This window comes from Bactrocera dorsalis, chromosome 4 (genome assembly GCF_023373825.1).
Source record: "Bactrocera dorsalis isolate Fly_Bdor chromosome 4, ASM2337382v1, whole genome shotgun sequence".
NCBI lineage: Eukaryota > Metazoa > Arthropoda > Insecta > Diptera > Tephritidae > Bactrocera > Bactrocera dorsalis.
The window spans coordinates 43,512,715-43,530,731 of record NC_064306.1 but is presented as its reverse complement, the minus strand read 5'-3'; the positions used below and the strand labels follow the sequence as shown (position 1 = coordinate 43,530,731).

The 18,017-nt window shown below is 37.3% G+C and overlaps 1 protein-coding gene across 1 annotated transcript; it reads right to left on the bottom strand.

Moving 5' to 3' along the window:
• Positions 1 to 703: 703 nt before the first annotated feature.
• Positions 704 to 17,650, bottom strand: LOC105223640 (pituitary homeobox homolog Ptx1). The gene is made up of 3 exons (XM_011201401.3): positions 15,594 to 17,650; positions 1,468 to 1,826; positions 704 to 1,305 (listed from the first exon to the last, which is right to left on the bottom strand). Exons 1-3 carry the CDS (start codon positions 16,288 to 16,290, stop codon positions 847 to 849), a joined length of 1,515 nt encoding a protein of 504 aa, XP_011199703.3. The 5' UTR covers positions 16,291 to 17,650; the 3' UTR covers positions 704 to 846.
• Between the last annotated feature and the right edge of the window lie 367 nt (positions 17,651 to 18,017).

Sequence of the window (18,017 nt, the reverse complement as noted above, 5' to 3'; positions counted from 1 at the left end):
ATTAGTCGTCATTTCTCAAGCAATTCCTTCATTTTATTTCGTGTTGATCATCAATTGATGTTGACGCCCACCCTTGGCCTGGTTCGTCGTCAACGCGTTCTCGACCCTTTTTAAATATTTGTTGCAAATCGAAACTCTTGTTCGCCAAAAACAGTTATTACAGAAGGCCTTTTCCAATATTCTAAAAGTGTTGGCACCAGAAACTTGATTCCGCACAAAAATTTAATGGAATTTCTTTGTCGAATAATAGCCAGCCTAGTAAAAAAAATATTTCGACAAATTTGTTTTCGCACGAAATTGAAAAGTCTTACTATTTTTTGCCCACAGTATTACAAAAGTATAGGCATAAATGTTAATTGGATTTTTTTTTGTCATGGCGAACAGAATTTATTAAGCAAATGATCTCCATCTATTTTTCCAAACAAAACGGTCGCTTGGACATGGAGGTCACTCTCAGTTAAAAAAGGCTTCAATGTCAGTAACAAAATATATTCCGCTGGTGAAAAGTTTTTTATTCACTCCTTCTTATTGATTTCACTAGCAAAAATTCAGCAGCGACAGTCTTATGATGACTCCGATTTCAATATTTCACAAAGTCATTCATTGCTATAAAAGACATCTCCCACAGATTTCTTAATAATTTGCAAATCCTTTTGCATGACCTTTTCACAAAATTGAATAAAAATCATTTGCATTCGTTTTACTTACAGTGCGCATAATAGATAATATTAAATAAATATTTTATTGAACGAATCTCCTTAAGTATATTAATGAAAATTTAACTAAGTTGTACTTTTTATTCACTTATCTGCAGCTTCTCTTAACATTTCATTTCATTTCATAGCGCTAAAATCCTTGAGCTCCCTTATACCGCAATGTTGCATAGCTGTGTTGATAACCAGTAGCAGGCGCGCAATAATTCGAAGAACCAAAGAAGCCACAGCCGCCACCTCCACCACCCCCGGCACCAGTGAGTCCATCCACAGTAGCACCAACCGCTGGTCCACTGCCAAATGCATTATAGGAATTTGCATAATTTTTTGCAGCAGCGGCAGCCACCGCCGCCGTTGAATACATGCCAAGTGTTGGAAAGCTCAAAGTGTAAGCGGCTGCCGCTGCGGCCGCATGATCCATTTGCTGATGAAAAAATCCACCAGCACTGCCACTACCGGCGATGGCTTTATCGAATTTGTGCGTGACGGTGATGGGCGGCACCGGTTGTGGCGTACTCGCCAATATGGAGCGGCCACACGTAGAGCTCCGTTCATTGCGGCGAAATTTGGCGCGTCTATTTTGAAACCATACCTATGACAGAACAGACAAACGTATAAGAGGCAAAGAGTAAATGGCAGTAGTTGTGGATATGGAAGTGGAAGTGAGTGAATTTTAAGAAAAGTGCATAAATGTATTCATCGCATGTGCAGGTATTAAAATTTCATTTGCGATTTTGTTAGTACAGACACCCACCTGTACACGTGCCTCACTTAGTCCCACTTTGTTGGCGAGCTCTTCGCGTACGAATGCGTCCGGGTAGTGAGTACGTTCGAAGACCTTCTCCAATGCAGTCAATTGGCCAGAGGTGAACGTAGTTCGATTGCGACGTGGCTTACGTGAATGTTGTTGCTGTTGAGCTGACGTTATGGGTGGCGGCGGTGCATGTTGTGTATGCATTTGTTGTTGTTCACTGTGTTGGTGCAACATGTGCGAGGTGTGCGAATTCGGCAGGTGATGTTGTGAATTTTGACGCTGCACCGGCACTGTGTGTGTTAGCTCCATTAAATTGGATGCATCGGGGTAGTCGTCATTGCTGCTACGGAAACTGTCATCTGAAAATTTATACATTGAGCCTTTAAAATACTGGTGCGTCGGCTTTTATGATGCGAAAGCCAAAGAATAATAAGATTAAACGGGATGCCGACGGAGAGATCATGACGTAATTTATACGACCCTTTTGAAAAATATGTGTGTTTATGACAGAGGAGTAGAAGGCTCGTCTTTCCAACAAAGAAAAAACCTCCGAAGGCGTCAGTTTGTACTCGGCTACCAGTAATATTTAGTTTTAAATAATACTTAGAACTGGCTGCTACAAAAAAGGTCTTGTTAAATACGTCAACGACTCACTTACAGGATTATATCCACTAGTGAACTAAAAAAATCCAATCGGGTTTTGCCGAATGTGCACATATTTGAAAATATTTTTCATAATTTAAATTCATTCGGCAAATAATGGGGTTTTAAATAGGGACTCTAAAAAATAGACCTTTTCAGAAAAACAATTGAGCGTGTAGTAGAAAATTTGAATTAAAAAATGTTTTCGAGCTAGTTAGACAAAGAAGTGCCCGTAGTGTCAGCTCATTTCTGGCTGAATAGCTTCCTCAATAACCAAAATATGCGTTACTAGTCAGATAGCAATCCACACCTACTCCACGAGTTACCATTGCATCCCGAAATAATTACGGTTTGGTGCGGTTTATAGGCCGGTGGCGTCATTGCGCCGGACTTCTTCCGTGATGATCAAGACCGGCTTCAATGATAACCAAATATTTTTGGCCCGAATTGGATGACACGGATTTGGACAACATCTAGTTCGAACAGGACGGCGCCACATGGGAATGTGAGAATCGATTTATTGAAAACCAAGTTTTGTGAATATGTTATCTCACGAAATGGCCAAATCAATTGGCCGCCTCAGTCTTGCGATTCCATAATAATGGTATCGCATGTTCCCTCACAGAAATACTTTTGAATCCTCTTATTGAAAATCCGTTAGTTGGCAAGATATGATATGTTTGTATCCCCTAAAACTAAAATCTATGACGAACTGAAATCCGGATATCTGCCTCTCCGTCCGCCCATCCGTCCATCCGTCCGTCCGTCTGTCTATTCAAGCTGTAAGTTGAACTATCTGAAAACTACCTGAAATATACTACTGAAACTTGGTATAAGTATTCCTTGGCAAAAATGGAGAGCAAGTTCGTAGATGGCTGCCAAGCAAATATTTTAAAAACTCCCTTGATGAAAAATTTATGAAATCGGATGATAACCCCGCTCACTTCTCATATAAATATTGTTATACTGTTAAATACTAATAAAAACGCGATAAATCAAGATCTATATTCGCCAGATGATTAAGTTCTGTCCCCGAGATAGACGTGCTCAACCGATTTAAACAAAATTCGGTATATGACATTACCACAATATTTCTATTTTGCAGTGTTAAAATGAGCTATAAGCGCTCCCATGCAATACAATTTTAATTTTCATTTGATCCTTTCACTTTCCGCTAAACAAAACAAAGCAATTAATATAACGCGATAAATAAAAATTTGCACAAATAGTGTCTCATGACAAAAAATTGTCCAAAACGAACCAAAACTGTTTAAGGCTCTTGGTACCGAATATGTGAATCTCAGGGCCTTTAGTTGACTTTTTACGGAAAATATCGGCCAATGTGTCAATACTTAAAATTTGAATATAATCCTGCGATAAATCAATAAATAAACAGAGACGTTGAATATATAGGTATTTATAAGAGCCGTAGTCATAAATGGTCATTTCAGTGAAATGCCTTATCTCAGGACCTACTCGACCGATATCCACCAACCTGTCAATCTCTGAAATATATTATAGAACATATTTTAGAAATACGAATAGAATCATTTCCTAACAATAAAATGCCTTAATGCCAAAAATGGGTTAAGTCGGATCAATGAGTTCTTTAGCCCCATATACCTAATAGAAAGATTTCCGAACTGCCAGTTGACTTTCTACCGCATATATCAACAAATTTATGTGTCATTTTAATAAAATTGAATAGGCCTGTTTTTCTAATAACGGCAAACAATTTCCTTTAGACTTCATATGACTTAAAACCATGCACCTGAAAGTATTTTCCTGACTTTGCTCCTGGCAGGTTGCAAGAGTTTTGAATGTTTGGTTACACCAGAACTTAGCGCTTCCTTACTTGCTAGTATATTCAAATTTCCATCCTTTGTTCCACCAAACGCTAAACGCACCTTCGGACAGAAAAACATCCTTATACAAGTATACCAAATTAAGTGTACTACTGAAAATTTTCCACGCATTATTTTACATTTAAGAAAGCAATAAATTCCTCTTCTCAAGTGGACGCGTGTGTAAGCCATATAGTATATGTACTCACAAGTAGTAGCATCGTAAACATTAAATCAATTCCACGTAGTGTGAGCGCCTTCAAATCAAAGCTCAAATTACACATTAGGGGAAAATGACCACCGCATCTATGTGACTTAGAACATATAGCTCCTTACGCACACCCACACTATCAGCCACGCCATTGTGTCGTTTACAACACATTAAGATTTTTACGACGCGTCAGCATTTGGCGGGCAAGCGCCAGAGGACGCATCAAATGTGATTTTATGTGTCAATGGTCGTTGTCAATTTCATTGTGCCGTTGCGGTGAATCATTAAATTTTGCCGTCTAGTTGCACAGCATGTTTACAACCTCTCAGACGACAGCGCCAACTACAATAACAACAAAATGGTCAATTGTCATGCTTCCCACTAGACTCCGCACGTATAGCAAATAACTTGATTTTGTTATTACTCACTTAACACCTTTCGCCAGCTGACGACAAGCACACACGCAAACTCACACATAACTACACAGATCCTTAAATAGTTTTTCCTGCATTTCTCTTGAATACATCTCTTTAATACTTTCACTTTCTGGTTTTCATAGAAATTTTAGCAAGAATTTCTTTCACTTAATTTCACACTTTACGGTGCTTGGTAGACCATTAGCGCACCGCAAGGCAATTTCATTTGGTAATCGAATTAAAAACTCGTAAAATAATGATTTAGTGTTCACATTTGCCGAGAAATTTGTATGTTTGTCAAATATTTAGTAGTTATAGCACATGTTTAACAGCTCATTGGGGCATAAAAATGTCTAGCATTACCTTGTGTATTTCAATTTAATATATCAATACGATTTTGCGTTCATCAGCTAAGCTAATTGATTTCTAAAAAGCATTTCTAGGCATCTGTGATCTTTTAATTCTCAGCTGCTTTTACGATTGCTCCATAAAAGTATGTTGGATTTATGTATTCGCATCCACAAAGCCCGGTGACATTTTGCACTTTGTTTCAATGCTTAATTTTTGCCAAATTTTATATACACTATTAGCACTAAATTTTTTATACGGTTTTTACGAAGTAAATCTTCCCAAACTTTATGACGGTTTTGTGTAGAATCAGTAGACTTTGCTCTTTGGATTAGAGCTTTCTTAAATTTTGCATAATTTTACTATTCTTAAATGGTAATAAAATAGATGACTAGGACTTGATTTGAAAACAAAGCCCTGCGAGAGAAATAATTTTTAACCGAAAAAATGGTAATTTTTTCAATAGCCTTTTTTGGACAGATCACGCCTGAGTCGTCACGTTATTTTTGTTCAGTATTGTTTACCATTTCATCATGGAAAACTTACGACTGAACAACATCTACAAATCGTTCAACAATTATTACGAAAATTCACATTCTGTAAAAAATGTATTTGGCGCGCTTCGTTCTACTGATGGTGGACATAATCGGCCTACTGAGCATACTATGCGCAACATCTTGGACCCAGCATTTATTATTGAATAATATTCGTTCGAAAACGAATACAGTGGAGAGTTGATTCGACGTCATTTGCAGCAAATCGGACTGACGTATGGAACGATTTTGTGTGATTTGTAGTAGTCATTGATCCATATTTCTTCAAAGATTATGCCGGTGAGAACATAACCGCCAATGGCGACAGTTAACGCGCCGTGATAACCGAATATTTGATGCCTGAAATTTAAGCTCATAATCAAAAGATTTATTGAGCGGTGAGCAAATAATTTCACGTTTTGGGTCGGTCGATTGTCCATCAAGATATCACACCGTTAAACTTATTTATGTTGGAATATGTTAAATCTAAAGCCTATGTAGAATATCCCCTTTCGATTCAGGGCTTGGAACAAAACATCACGTGTGTCATTCGCAGTTACCAGTCGAAATGCTCGAACGAGTCATCGAAAATTGAACTCAACCGATGGGCTATCTGAGACGTAGCCGCGGCCAACATTTGAAAGAGATAATCTTCAAAAAACAAATGTCAAAGAAAGTTCTTTCGAATGTTACTGAATATTCCTCATTAAATTTGAAATTTTTGTGTTATTTCTTTAAATAAGTAGGAGACCTTGAAATGGAGCACCCTTTAGAAGCAAAGGCATACGAATTTGAGAAAATCTTGCCTACGATTTAGACATAAAAACATTAAAGGATGAAGTTGCAACAATCCATGAATTGAACCGAAATTTAATTTATTCATCTCCCTACAATTGCAATTTCTTTCATATATTTCATGGCATTTATTTTCTCGTAAATAGTGGTAAAAATCAATCACTTTTCTTGCCCTCGGATGGCGAATATATTGATCTCAATGCCTCTGATCTCATTGAATCTGATCTTTTCCGGTAATAATTTACCCTTGTTTAAAAAATGGTCAAAATCGGGATACCCAATATTAAAATTTTTGAACTTCCATTTGAACTTATATTCTGCTTAAACATGGATCAATATGTGTGATAATGAGTGATGTGAGTTAATTAGGTTGATTGTAATATATATAAATCACACACGAAGCATATTAAAGTAATGATAATAAGTGAGTTTATGACCTATAATTTAGGTTTATAAGTCACCAAATATGATTGCAATCCATTATTAAAGTAGAATATCGTATATTAAACTCTTTTACAACGCTTCTTAATACCGGTTTTCGTCACCACGGAAAGTATTTTGCAGACTTTGATTCTTACTAGTTGCGAGAGTATAAAGGGTTTGATTACAACCGAGCTAAATTTTCCTTACTTATTCAAATATATTTTGTTTAAACTGAAGTACTTAGCAGTAAATTTTAACTTTAAACTAACTTTTGGTAATCAAAGAGGTATTTTTTTTTAATTCTGTATGATTTTATTTATTATACACGAGTTTGGACTGCTTGTTATTTTTAAATATGCATTAAACCACTATTTTACTATTATCAGGAACTGAAATAATTAGCAGATAACTGAAACGAAATCACTCATTCACTGTAAAATACCGCGAAACTACTACGAAATATGGTAAACATAAATAAATTCACATAAATTCCAAACTATAATACGAGTTTATGCCCAGTAGCAAAAAGTCATGCGAGCAGCGCTTGTCAAGGAACCGCCAAATGAAATGTCACTGATCCATGCGATGACACAAATTACGCCGGAACGCGCATAACTCAAAACAATGTGAAGGAGGCAGCCAACAAACAGCGGTCGGCAGTCGACACTGCTTGCAAGCAGGGGCTGAAAATCCGAACGAACGAAAAAAACATACAAAATGATGATGATTTATAATTAGGTGAGAATTTAGTGCTCTTTAAAATTTAATTATTCATCTCGTTCGCTGTGGGAAGTCACGCCGACAGCCACTTGAATTGTGCGTTGTAGATTTTTGTTGTAGTTGCTGTTGTTGTTATGCTTGCCGACACAGAGTATCTGTGCGCATAATGATAAATCGTAGCACACACACGCGCCATATGTGGGCAATTTTTGAAAGGCGGTGCTTGTGATTCTGATTTGACAGCGGCGCATAACCGAGCTGTCAACATAAAAGCAACACAGTTGACATTTCGAGAGGGGGAAGTGGAGAGTAAAAAATGAAACTAAAGAAATAGTGAATTTATCTATGAATAGTATAGTCAGAGTTATGGATAGGTCTTCAATATATGTATATCTATAAAATAAGGCGAGTCTCATATTTTTTTCCACAATTAAGTAAAGATGTAACACAAGTAATATAAAGTGGTATAAGAGGTCCCACATAGAGTTTAAAAAGGCCTAATTATGAAGTTGATTGGTACTTTAGAAGGCCAATTGCCCTACGGATTCTCGAAATTATCAAGTTTTAAATATTATTTCTATCTTGGAAAATACTACGCAGTGTGAAGTATTTTTATATGATCTTCTTCATATCTCGTCAATCGATCGATATTCAAATACATATAGTAGAAGAAAAGATAAGATCTGATCTAAGTAGTACAGGACAGCGAGCAGGAAGATTTTCTGAAGTTGAAATAAAAAAAGTTGAATTAGTCAATCTTACATAGGTAAACTTAAATATATTTGAACTCCCTGCCGACTTTATAATGATTGCGAAGTTCTACAAGATTTGCTATTCCTATTTGATATTAAGTGTTTTCAGTCAGTTTCTGTGATAAATTCGCTATGGAAAGGGGAATATCACAACCATCAAACAAATATTTTTGCGGCAAAGCCTTTGTGTGTAATAACCTGGGCGGCAATTCTCAAACGTTGACGTATTACTTACACGCTTCATATGATATGTCTCAATTTTGATGAGTTGCGACGGAAACAACTGACTGCCGTTCACAACCACAATGTGTGAGAGTATATACATATTTGAATGGTTCATGTGTATGTAAAGTTAAGTAAGCTAAAGGGAAACAACATGAAGAAAACGTGAACTTCAGCTGCACCAAAAGTACAATATACTCCTCAGACACATTTCTTATAATATAAAAGGGTGTACAAATCGTTATCTTGATTTTAATATTTTAGTTTATATGGAAGCTATCGGATATTTTCATAAAAGTAGTAGGGATACCTATAGATAGATCACGACGAATTTTTTCCCACTCTTTTGAAATTTCTCTTCAGTAAGGTTTGTCATACCAATTATTCCAATTTGCTACCGAAATTCGGAGTCAGTGGCATCAATTATAGTCGTCATAATGGTCTTGTCAGATCAACAATTAAGCGTTTGGTGGAAAAATTCTAATCCACAGGCACAATACATAATTTTCCCGTGCCAGTGAGACAGAGAAGTGCCCGTAGCGTCAAGAATATTGCTGGCTAACGCATCAGTTGAGGAAGACCCGAATCAGTCCCTCTCACATGGTTCTCAAGCGTTGGTCATCTCTGTGATGTCGTTGTGGCAAATTTCTAATTTTGGCGTACATCCAGAATCGTCGTATGTTCGTGAATTATACTAAACAACAACTTGAAAATTATCCGGACTTTCATCGTAAAATCATCTTCAGTGATGAGGCTCATTTGAATGACTGAATGACTTCGTCAATAAGCAAACTATCTGTTATCGGCGTAATTGGGCCGAACTTCTTCCGTGATGATCAAGACCGACACGATGCTGTGAATAGGAATCGCTACCTCTTAATTATAACCGAATATTTTTGGCCTGAAATGGATGATATGGACTTGGACAATATGTGGTTCCAACACGACACAATCGATTTATTGAAAACCAAGTTTGGTGAACGTGTTATCTCACGAAATGGCCCAGTCAATTGGTCGCCTCGGTTGTGCGATTTGACGCCGTTAGACTGTTTCCTGTGGAGCTACCTCAAGTGTATGGTCTTTGCCAACAAGCCAGGGACGATTGATGAACTTCGTATGAATATCGAACGTGAAATTTCAGCAATATCGGCTGATTTATGCTTGAAAACCGTAGAAAATTTGGTTCAGCGTCTGTTATGCTGTAAGGATGCCCGTGGTGGCCATACAAAAAAAATCGAGTCCCATACATAATGGAATCAAATGAACTTCCAGAGGAATAAAGACTTTCATTGATATCTAAACTGTTTGTGTTTTATTTAAAAACTTTTATAGCGCTCTTTTCATTCTATATAGGGCTCTGTTATATTCTATATAGGTTCGACCTGTACAATGTGGATAATAACTCTTCGAATACATTTCGTTAAGATAATTTGTCAAATAAAAAAGTTTTCCATACAAGAACTTGATTGAGATCATTCAATTTGTATATCAGACTATACTTGTATGTAGGGGTCAGGGTATAAAAAGAGAAAAGGAGGTAAAAGAAGTTTCCACGAGTATTGACTGACTGAGTAATTTAAGTCCTCATAAAAAAAACTCAAAAAATTCATGGTAGGCAAATGAGTACATCGATGGCACTTGAGAAAGACACCCACAAACAACACAAATATATTTAACACTTTTTATAGAGACAATAATTCAGTCAATTACAAATTGCGGAGAAGTAAAAAACAAATTAAATGTAAATTCGAAAACACTGCTTCTTGAAGATGATTATAAATAAACACATACACATGTGTACGAGACTGGGAGGTATAAAAAAACTCCATCAAAGCGACGCAGCACAAAATAAATCTGTCACATCACAAGTGATGCCAATTTGTCACCGAACTTCAAACATCACCCTATCACCACCACAAATAAGTAGTTAAAACGAACGCGCGCTATTGTTGTTGCTTGGTTTTTATATTGGCTGTGTGTGCCATAAAAAACCACAAGCAGAACAGTATAGCCTCTGAGGGATTGTTGTCTGTCAAAATAATGTGGGATCGCATAAAAAACGAGTGCGCCACAGAAACTCCTACCCTTTAAGTGGAGCTTCCTTAAAAGAAACTGAACAAATAAATACACAGATCGAAAAACGAGTAGCGTACAACAGCCATGAAACCGCTGCAAGCAAATGCTCAATGAAACAGAAGCGTATAAAAAGTGAAATTTCAAGTGGGGTGAAGCACCAGATAAAGTGCAATGCACACCAAAAGATACTAGAAACCATAGTGAATAAAGCCGACAAGCGACTACATGAGTGTGGCAACATTTGAAAAGGATACACCTTGTGTTGCATCGTTGCACATGCGGCATGCGACTCAAACTAAATTAACTTGGACGTTGAAAATGCCGTGACAGTAGCAAAGAGCGCATCTACGTGCATATATCTAGCGAAAATAAGTGTGTTGCAGTTGTTGTTGCCATGCATTGTTTGCTGCAGTCACCAGTATCAACAAGTCACTTGTGTATATTAAAGTTGCGCCATAAAAGAGCAACAAGCAAGGATGAGATTGCACGCGTAGTATATTGGATGCAAGCGCGATGACGGGTATCAAAAACAAACAACAACTACAAATATGCTAAGGAATTAAATACAAAAAGGAAGAAGTTTACAGTTATTACAAACGAATTCGGTTTTGGCAAAAGTTAAGAAATTCTAATGCAAAAATCTCACTAAAGGCCAAAAAGTTTGAACAAACAGAGCAACCTTGTATATATAAATTTATAGGTACATACAGATATACAAGTATGTATGGTATATGGCGTCTATTTCCACGCAAAGTGAACTTTTTTGCCCAGACTTTTAGTTGAATTTCCTCCCAATTTGCGTATGTGTTTGTATTGTTTCGCTTGCGGTTGCTCTTGTGGCTGCGCTTGTTGCTGGTTGCCGGTTGCCTTTCTGGCTGTCAGCAGCAGCCGGCACTGTCAACACGAATTAACATTATGTCATTTGTGAGAATGTTGGAATTTTTAGTTTTTCGTTCGGTTTAAATTACTGCCTTCCACTGCCCGTCGAGTGGAGTGGAAATGCACTTAATAGTGTGCGTGAGCAATACTCTGTCCATATTATGTACAGGCATGTGCTACATGCGACTATACGTACAGTAGAATGCACAAAGGTGATGCAGTCGACAAATTGTTGTGATATTCAATAATTTGGCGCAACTCTTACTGTATCACTAAAGGCTTCGAACAAATTATATTTTATATTAACGAATCCATTTCATCGAACTCAAAGCAAAATTTGAACTTGAGCTAGAAATTTTCTTCGGAAACGGAACTCATTTTAAGATTTTAAGTGATATAAAAGATCTGAAAATATATGATTGCTAGTGTTGGAAGAAATTTAAGATGCTTGTAAAAAATTATGAACCGATTTCTGCCATTCTTGGTATACACAACGTCATTATCGGTTATATACGAGTATAATTAACTACACAGCAGATACCTGAATTAACCCTTTCGTCATATTCGATGTAGGTGTGACCATGGTCATTAACTGATCGGATTCTAAATTTCTGCATGGAAAGTAAGCAATTTGCCATTTTAAAGTAATAACATACTCAGAATGCAAAGTTTTAATCGGTATAAAAAGCAAGTAAGGATGAGCAAAGTTTGGGTGTAATCAAACTTTTCATACCCTTGCAACTTGCCAGTGTCAAAACCGGAGAAATAACTTCAGATCCACAAGGTTTGTAAATTACGAGGTATGACAATTAAGTAATGAGACTGATTCCATAAAAACTGTATATTTGAAAATTATTCTATAACTCTGCCATCCTCTTCAAAGTAGTCCCCTTGGGCAGCTATACAGCGATTCCAGCGCATTTTCCATGCTTCGTAACATTTCTGGAACGCTTCGACTGGGATGTCCGCGAGTACCCTCGTCACGGCCGCCTGGATGTCCGTAATCGACTCAAAATGGGTTCCTTTTACCACCGATTTTGTTTTAGGAAACAAGGGTGACATGTCGGGCGAATAACGCGGCTATTGCAACACGGCGATCCCTTTAGAGGCCAAATACTGGGACACGCTGTGGGCAGTGTGGCACGGCGCGTTGTCGTAATGAAGGATCCAGTTACGAGCGATGTCTGGGCGCACCTGGTTAACTCGTTTTCGTTGTCTGACTGTTTCACTGTGCATACTCAGTTCCGAGGCCAACATTCGAGCTGTTAAACGCCGATCTTCGCGGACTAATGCGCGAACACGCTGCACATTCGCGTCAGTCCGCACCTCGACTGGTCTCCCACTCCGCGCCTCGTCTTTCACGCTTGTGCTATCCTGAAATTTGCTATCGAATACACATCACATATACAATTTTAGCGTACGTTTCCGAAGCTTTTTCGCCCAAGCTGGCGCAAAATTTTACCGCGACGCGTTTTTCCATGTTCGTGACGAGCATTACAAACACACGTCCACTCAACTTGACGTAGCAGGCGAACTAAACAAGCTAGATCGATGGTACATATATCAATGGAGAGGGGAGGGATGTTGGAAAAAAGAAAGGTCACAGGTTTACCACAAGCGTGGCAATAAATTCAGTCTCATTTCTTAATTGTCAAACCTCGTATAAGGAGTTTAAGGAAAGTTTTCACCCAATTTTATCCATTTTAGGCGTAAAGATGCATCGTTATTATAAAAACATGCTTGATATGCATTTTGGAAAATGAAAAATGGAGTTCAAATTGATTTACATACATAAGAAATAGGAGTGTTTGTAGTCTAATTTGCGCCTCAACATTTTTACTACAAGTATAATAGAATCGTTATATTTGGAGTGGGCGGGTTTATCACACGATTTCATGCAATTTCACAGTGTTGGTTGGGGTTTTTGTGATTACCCTGAATTTGAATATTGTACCTTTAGTGGTTTAAAATGCTATACCAGTGTGACACTTTCAAAAAAAAATTTTTTCTTGCTTTTTAGATAGCATATATGTATTTCCAAAAATATCCTCTGAAATCGTTATCTTGAATTAATTTTGAAAGACAGCTTTCTAAACAGCGACTGCACGCAGGTTTATACATATATAAGTGAAAATTTAAACTTGTTTTTCTCGAAACGACATTTTTCAATATTGCTGACATCATAACTCAACGAGAATTGGCCGATCGACTTCAAATTAAAATTAAGTATGGTTGAATAAATTTAAATTTGATTAGTTTAAAATTGTCAATTTGGCATTAAAAAACGAAAATTGTTTACCTAAAAAAATGAAATTTTTTTCAGAACTGACCATTTTTTTTAATTTTTGATCCTAAAAATCAGAAGTCATTGTATAGAAAATACCATTAACTTTAATAATCTCTTTGAATTTTTTTGTTTCAGCTACTCTTTCGGCCGGAATCATGTCAGCAGTTCGGTCACTTTGTTTGGCACCTTCGAAGACAGCACATAACTTTGTTATTCTTCAACATTTTTGTAAAAAAAAATTTAAAATATAGCCGAAAATATATCGTTTTGTCAAAGAACTTTGAAACATTCGATATAGTACTTTCGGGCGTTGAGCGTAATATTTATTTGACCAAACTTATATTTCTTTAACAGCAATAAACTTTTTCATCAAATAAAATATTTATATAATTTAATTTATATATTTGAACGTCTCCGAGAAATTATTAGTAGATAAGTAACAATTTTTCGGTAAAACGTTCAGGCAGATATACATATAATACTAGATCTACTCAGTTGACTGATCTTAACCAAAAGTAACATATTCCACAAGTTCATCTCTCAACTCACTTTCTCTAATTTTAAAATCAAGCAATGCTAATAAATGTACTACAGTAATAAAAATAAAAAACCAGCATCATTTTTTTATTTAAGGAATGAATTTCCTTGTGTGAACATGTCAAAAATGATTGGATGGCACAAAAATCTTTTATGGAAAGTACAACGAGTTCATAGTGTGCCGAGGACGAGTTAAAGACGAACCGCGCTGTGAACGACCAATAACCTCTTATGGCGAGGGTCACGACCAAACAATTGAAGAATTGGTGGTTGGAAGTTGTCGATTGACAATTACAAACCTCGCTGAGAGTGTTGGAATGTCATTTGGCTCAGACCAACTATTTTGAAAAATGCGTCGTGAATGAAGCACGTCTAGTCTCATTTGATGCCAAAATCACCATTTCATATTGTGTTCCTCGCGATTTATTTACCAAAAAACGGGACTTAAAAGTCATATAGAAGAAGGTCTTGAAGGCTGCTATGCTGGATAAAGACTATTCCGACTATTTCGAGGACTGGAAAAAGCGTTGGCAAAAGAGCGTTTTATCGGACGGGGATAACTTTCAAGGGAATGAAATCGACTTGAAAGAATAAATATAGAAATTACGTTTTATAACCAAATTCAGCTTACTTTTGATAACAGTAATACCATGATATGGCCGTGTAAATTGACTTTAAGCAATACCAAAAGCTCCGTCAGGATCGGGAAAAACCTCTCCAAGCCGTTCGATACCAAACGAGATATCAGACAAGACGATAGGCAGTCGTCTTCAATTTACTAATGGAGAAATTAATTCGAGCTGCGGATCTGAATAGAGAAGGTGCAAACTTCTATAAGAGTGTACAACGGCTGACAGTAAAACAAGCAGTCGTCGCATTACCGACTTGGCTTTCACGTCACTGTTAAAAGTCATAACTTCGAAGACGTAGAAAAAGCGGTGTTTACTCCGATAAAGCAGAAGAAGAATGCCATATATATCCAACATTTGTGGACATAAATATGTGTAACCGAGACTTTCTGTATGTATCTTTAGCAAAGTATTTTCTATAATTTGAGCTACTGTCGTTTTTGGAGTCCATGACCCAGTAACTGAAATCTAAAAATTGAAAATTGAGCCTTTAATAACTCCTCAAGTCTTAATCAACTACACCTTTTAATCTAAAGTCGATATTTTTTCTCATGCCATCATCTGATCTCAAACCTCAAGTAATTGTCAACAAAACGAAAGGAGTGCAACTACTGCAGACAGACTCAATTATCCTTGCATTTTCGATTGCTATGAGAAACACACATATAAAAGCCGTCGGCAAACCCAGATTTTGGTGAAATTTCCAAAGGAATTAGTGACATTTATAGACATTTTGCATAAGCATAAGCGCACATACATACTTACATGTGTATATGCAAGCATAAATATGTACTATTTGAAGATTAACCCACCTAGATCATTTATTTGCGTACCATCCAAATTCTCCTGTTGCTGTTGTTGCTGTTGATGCTGATGGTGCAATTTACCTGAAATGCGGCAATCATTAGCCAATTCCAACAAATTGTTCACGGAGAAACGTTTCACATTCTCCGAATGTTTACTGCCAACAACGTGCAAAGGATAGTTATCTTCGATTTTTGTAAGTTCGTCAGGCGAACAGGAATTGCGGCAGCCAACAGTATTACCATTGCCGCTAACGGCAATTCGATCCGTTTGCGGCTGCTGTGTGGGATGATGATTATGATGATGTTGTTGTTGTTGTTGTTGTTGATGAGGATGCTGTTGCTGTCGATAAGCTGTGCCATCACCGGCGGCGGAGCTCATGTTAATGGTATTGGCATTGCAGTTGTTGTTAGTGTTGTTGCTATTATTGCAATTATGTGCCGCAAATGCATTATGCTGCGTCAGACTGTGCAGATGATCCAATGAAGACGTCGACGCCATCGATGACGCCGACGCCAGCAATGCCGACGCTGCAGTGACAGCACGACCGCCACCGTTATTAGCGTTATGTAATGTCAACGTGGGCACGTTCACCATTTGTGGGTAATAGAAATTGTCGGCGTTAGCAATTGAGCCACTCAATTGTGGCATCGCCTGTGGTTGTTGTAGATGCTGTGGTTCGTGATAGTTAAGCATGACTGCCATACAGCCACGCACACACGCAAGCGCCAGGCAAGGAGATATAAGCGGAGAAGGAGCGAGCAGCTGTTATATGCGGAGACGCGTGCGGCGGTTAACAAGTGAAACTCATTAAATTAGCGCAAATCAGTGTCGAATTTCGCTGACTGGACTACAAACTTGCAGCGGCGACGCTCCTATATACACATAAACAAGCAGAAATGTGCGCAGCCGTTATGTATGCAAGTATATTGGCGTGCGTGTGTTTATTTGTGCATTAATTCAATTACAAGTCAATTAATTAACGAAATTGTCGCACGGACATTTGTCGATCTCTATTGGCGGCGACAGCACAACGCCATGGAGTGAACTAGCTCGCGGGGTGCGCTGCTACTAGGATGCTAACACTTTGCTGGCGTCACAGTGCGCCACGCTGACTAGCTGTCAGTATTAATTTCGAGTATTTTATTTTGCAGTTGACGTACTTTTTATATTATTTTTTGTATTTTATTTTATGTATTTTCGCTCCACTTTTGTCAACGCGTACGGATAGCAACGCGATTGCGTAATTTAACAGCGATTTTTTGTGCGACGCAATCAGTTGGTCACCACTTTCGGTTGAAGTGTCGTAATTGCTTGCACAATCACTTTTGATTTCCCACTTTAGTGATTTTACTTTTCACGGCAAGGCTCCCAATAGGTTTCAACATTTTTATGTGTATTTGTAAATGCAGAAATTAAAACACTTTTCCGCGCACTTGATTGCTGCTGTTGTATTTTTTACTGAATTGTTTTTGTTTTTTACTCAATTGTTTTTTTTTTTATTTTTATTTTTATTTTATTTATTTTATTTATTTTTTTTTTTTGCTTTCTATTTCCCTTAATTTAATTTTTTTTTTGTAATTTTTATGTTTTGCCTTTCGAGTTCCCCAGTGCCTCTAATTTGTTGTTGGTCTTTCTGCAGGCAATTTGCTTTTTGCTCCTCGTCCTAATTCAATTAGCAAAAAACACAAATGAGTTAATTAACTTAATTGCTGTGCAAACACTAAACAATGCCAAAGTCGACTGACTACTGAAATTATTTTCAAATTCTTGTTGGAAAAGGCGACGTTTTTTCTTCGCGACGCAGCGCCCCTAGGTACACCTTCGCAACTGCACTCCCATGTTCACCCCCACACCTATTACTTATTTTTACACCAAAGCTATATGCTGCTCTTGTCTCAAGCAGATTATCTTCTCGTTGAGCAGTGGTGATCCGCAGCGAAAGTATTTACATATGTATTCATACACACACACACACACAGATGTATGATCCTCAGCATGTTCGTACTAACTGAGGCTCTCTCACTTTCCCACTTAGCATTCTTCTCATTTCAATGGCGTTTCTAAATTTAGTTCGCGTTTTCTAATTGGTTTGTTGGCTCGAGAAAATGTATATTTTCTTTTAATATTTATGTAATTGTGTTAGTGCTGAAAAAACCATATGGGCGTTTCTCCTCGTGTTAACTTCGTTCACGCCCATAATTCGTTTTAGTCATTTTTTCATTTATGTGTCACTTCATAAGTTAAAATCAAAAGATATGGAAAGATCGGTGAAATCAAAGTCAGAGGTTAATAACTTTTAATTTGTGGCTGATTATTTCAAAATGAAATTCAACATATTTACATGTTTGTTGATGGATTCATAAATGCTTAATTAAGAACTTATATAGTGACTTAAAACGAAAACTTTTTTAGAAACAGTGAGTGAAAAC

Bases quoted from the DNA above. Each gene is read 5' to 3' on its own strand.
- LOC105223640 (XM_011201401.3), bottom strand. From the start codon at position 16,290: ATGGCAGTCATGCTTAACTATCACGAACCACAGCATCTACAACAACCA. The intron at 1,827-15,593 runs GTGGGTTAATCT...ATAAATTTTCAG, and splicing joins TACGCAAATAAATGATCTAG to ATGACAGTTTCCGTAGCAGC. The intron at 1,306-1,467 runs GTGGGTGTCTGT...GTTCTGTCATAG, and splicing joins TAAGTGAGGCACGTGTACAG to GTATGGTTTCAAAATAGACG.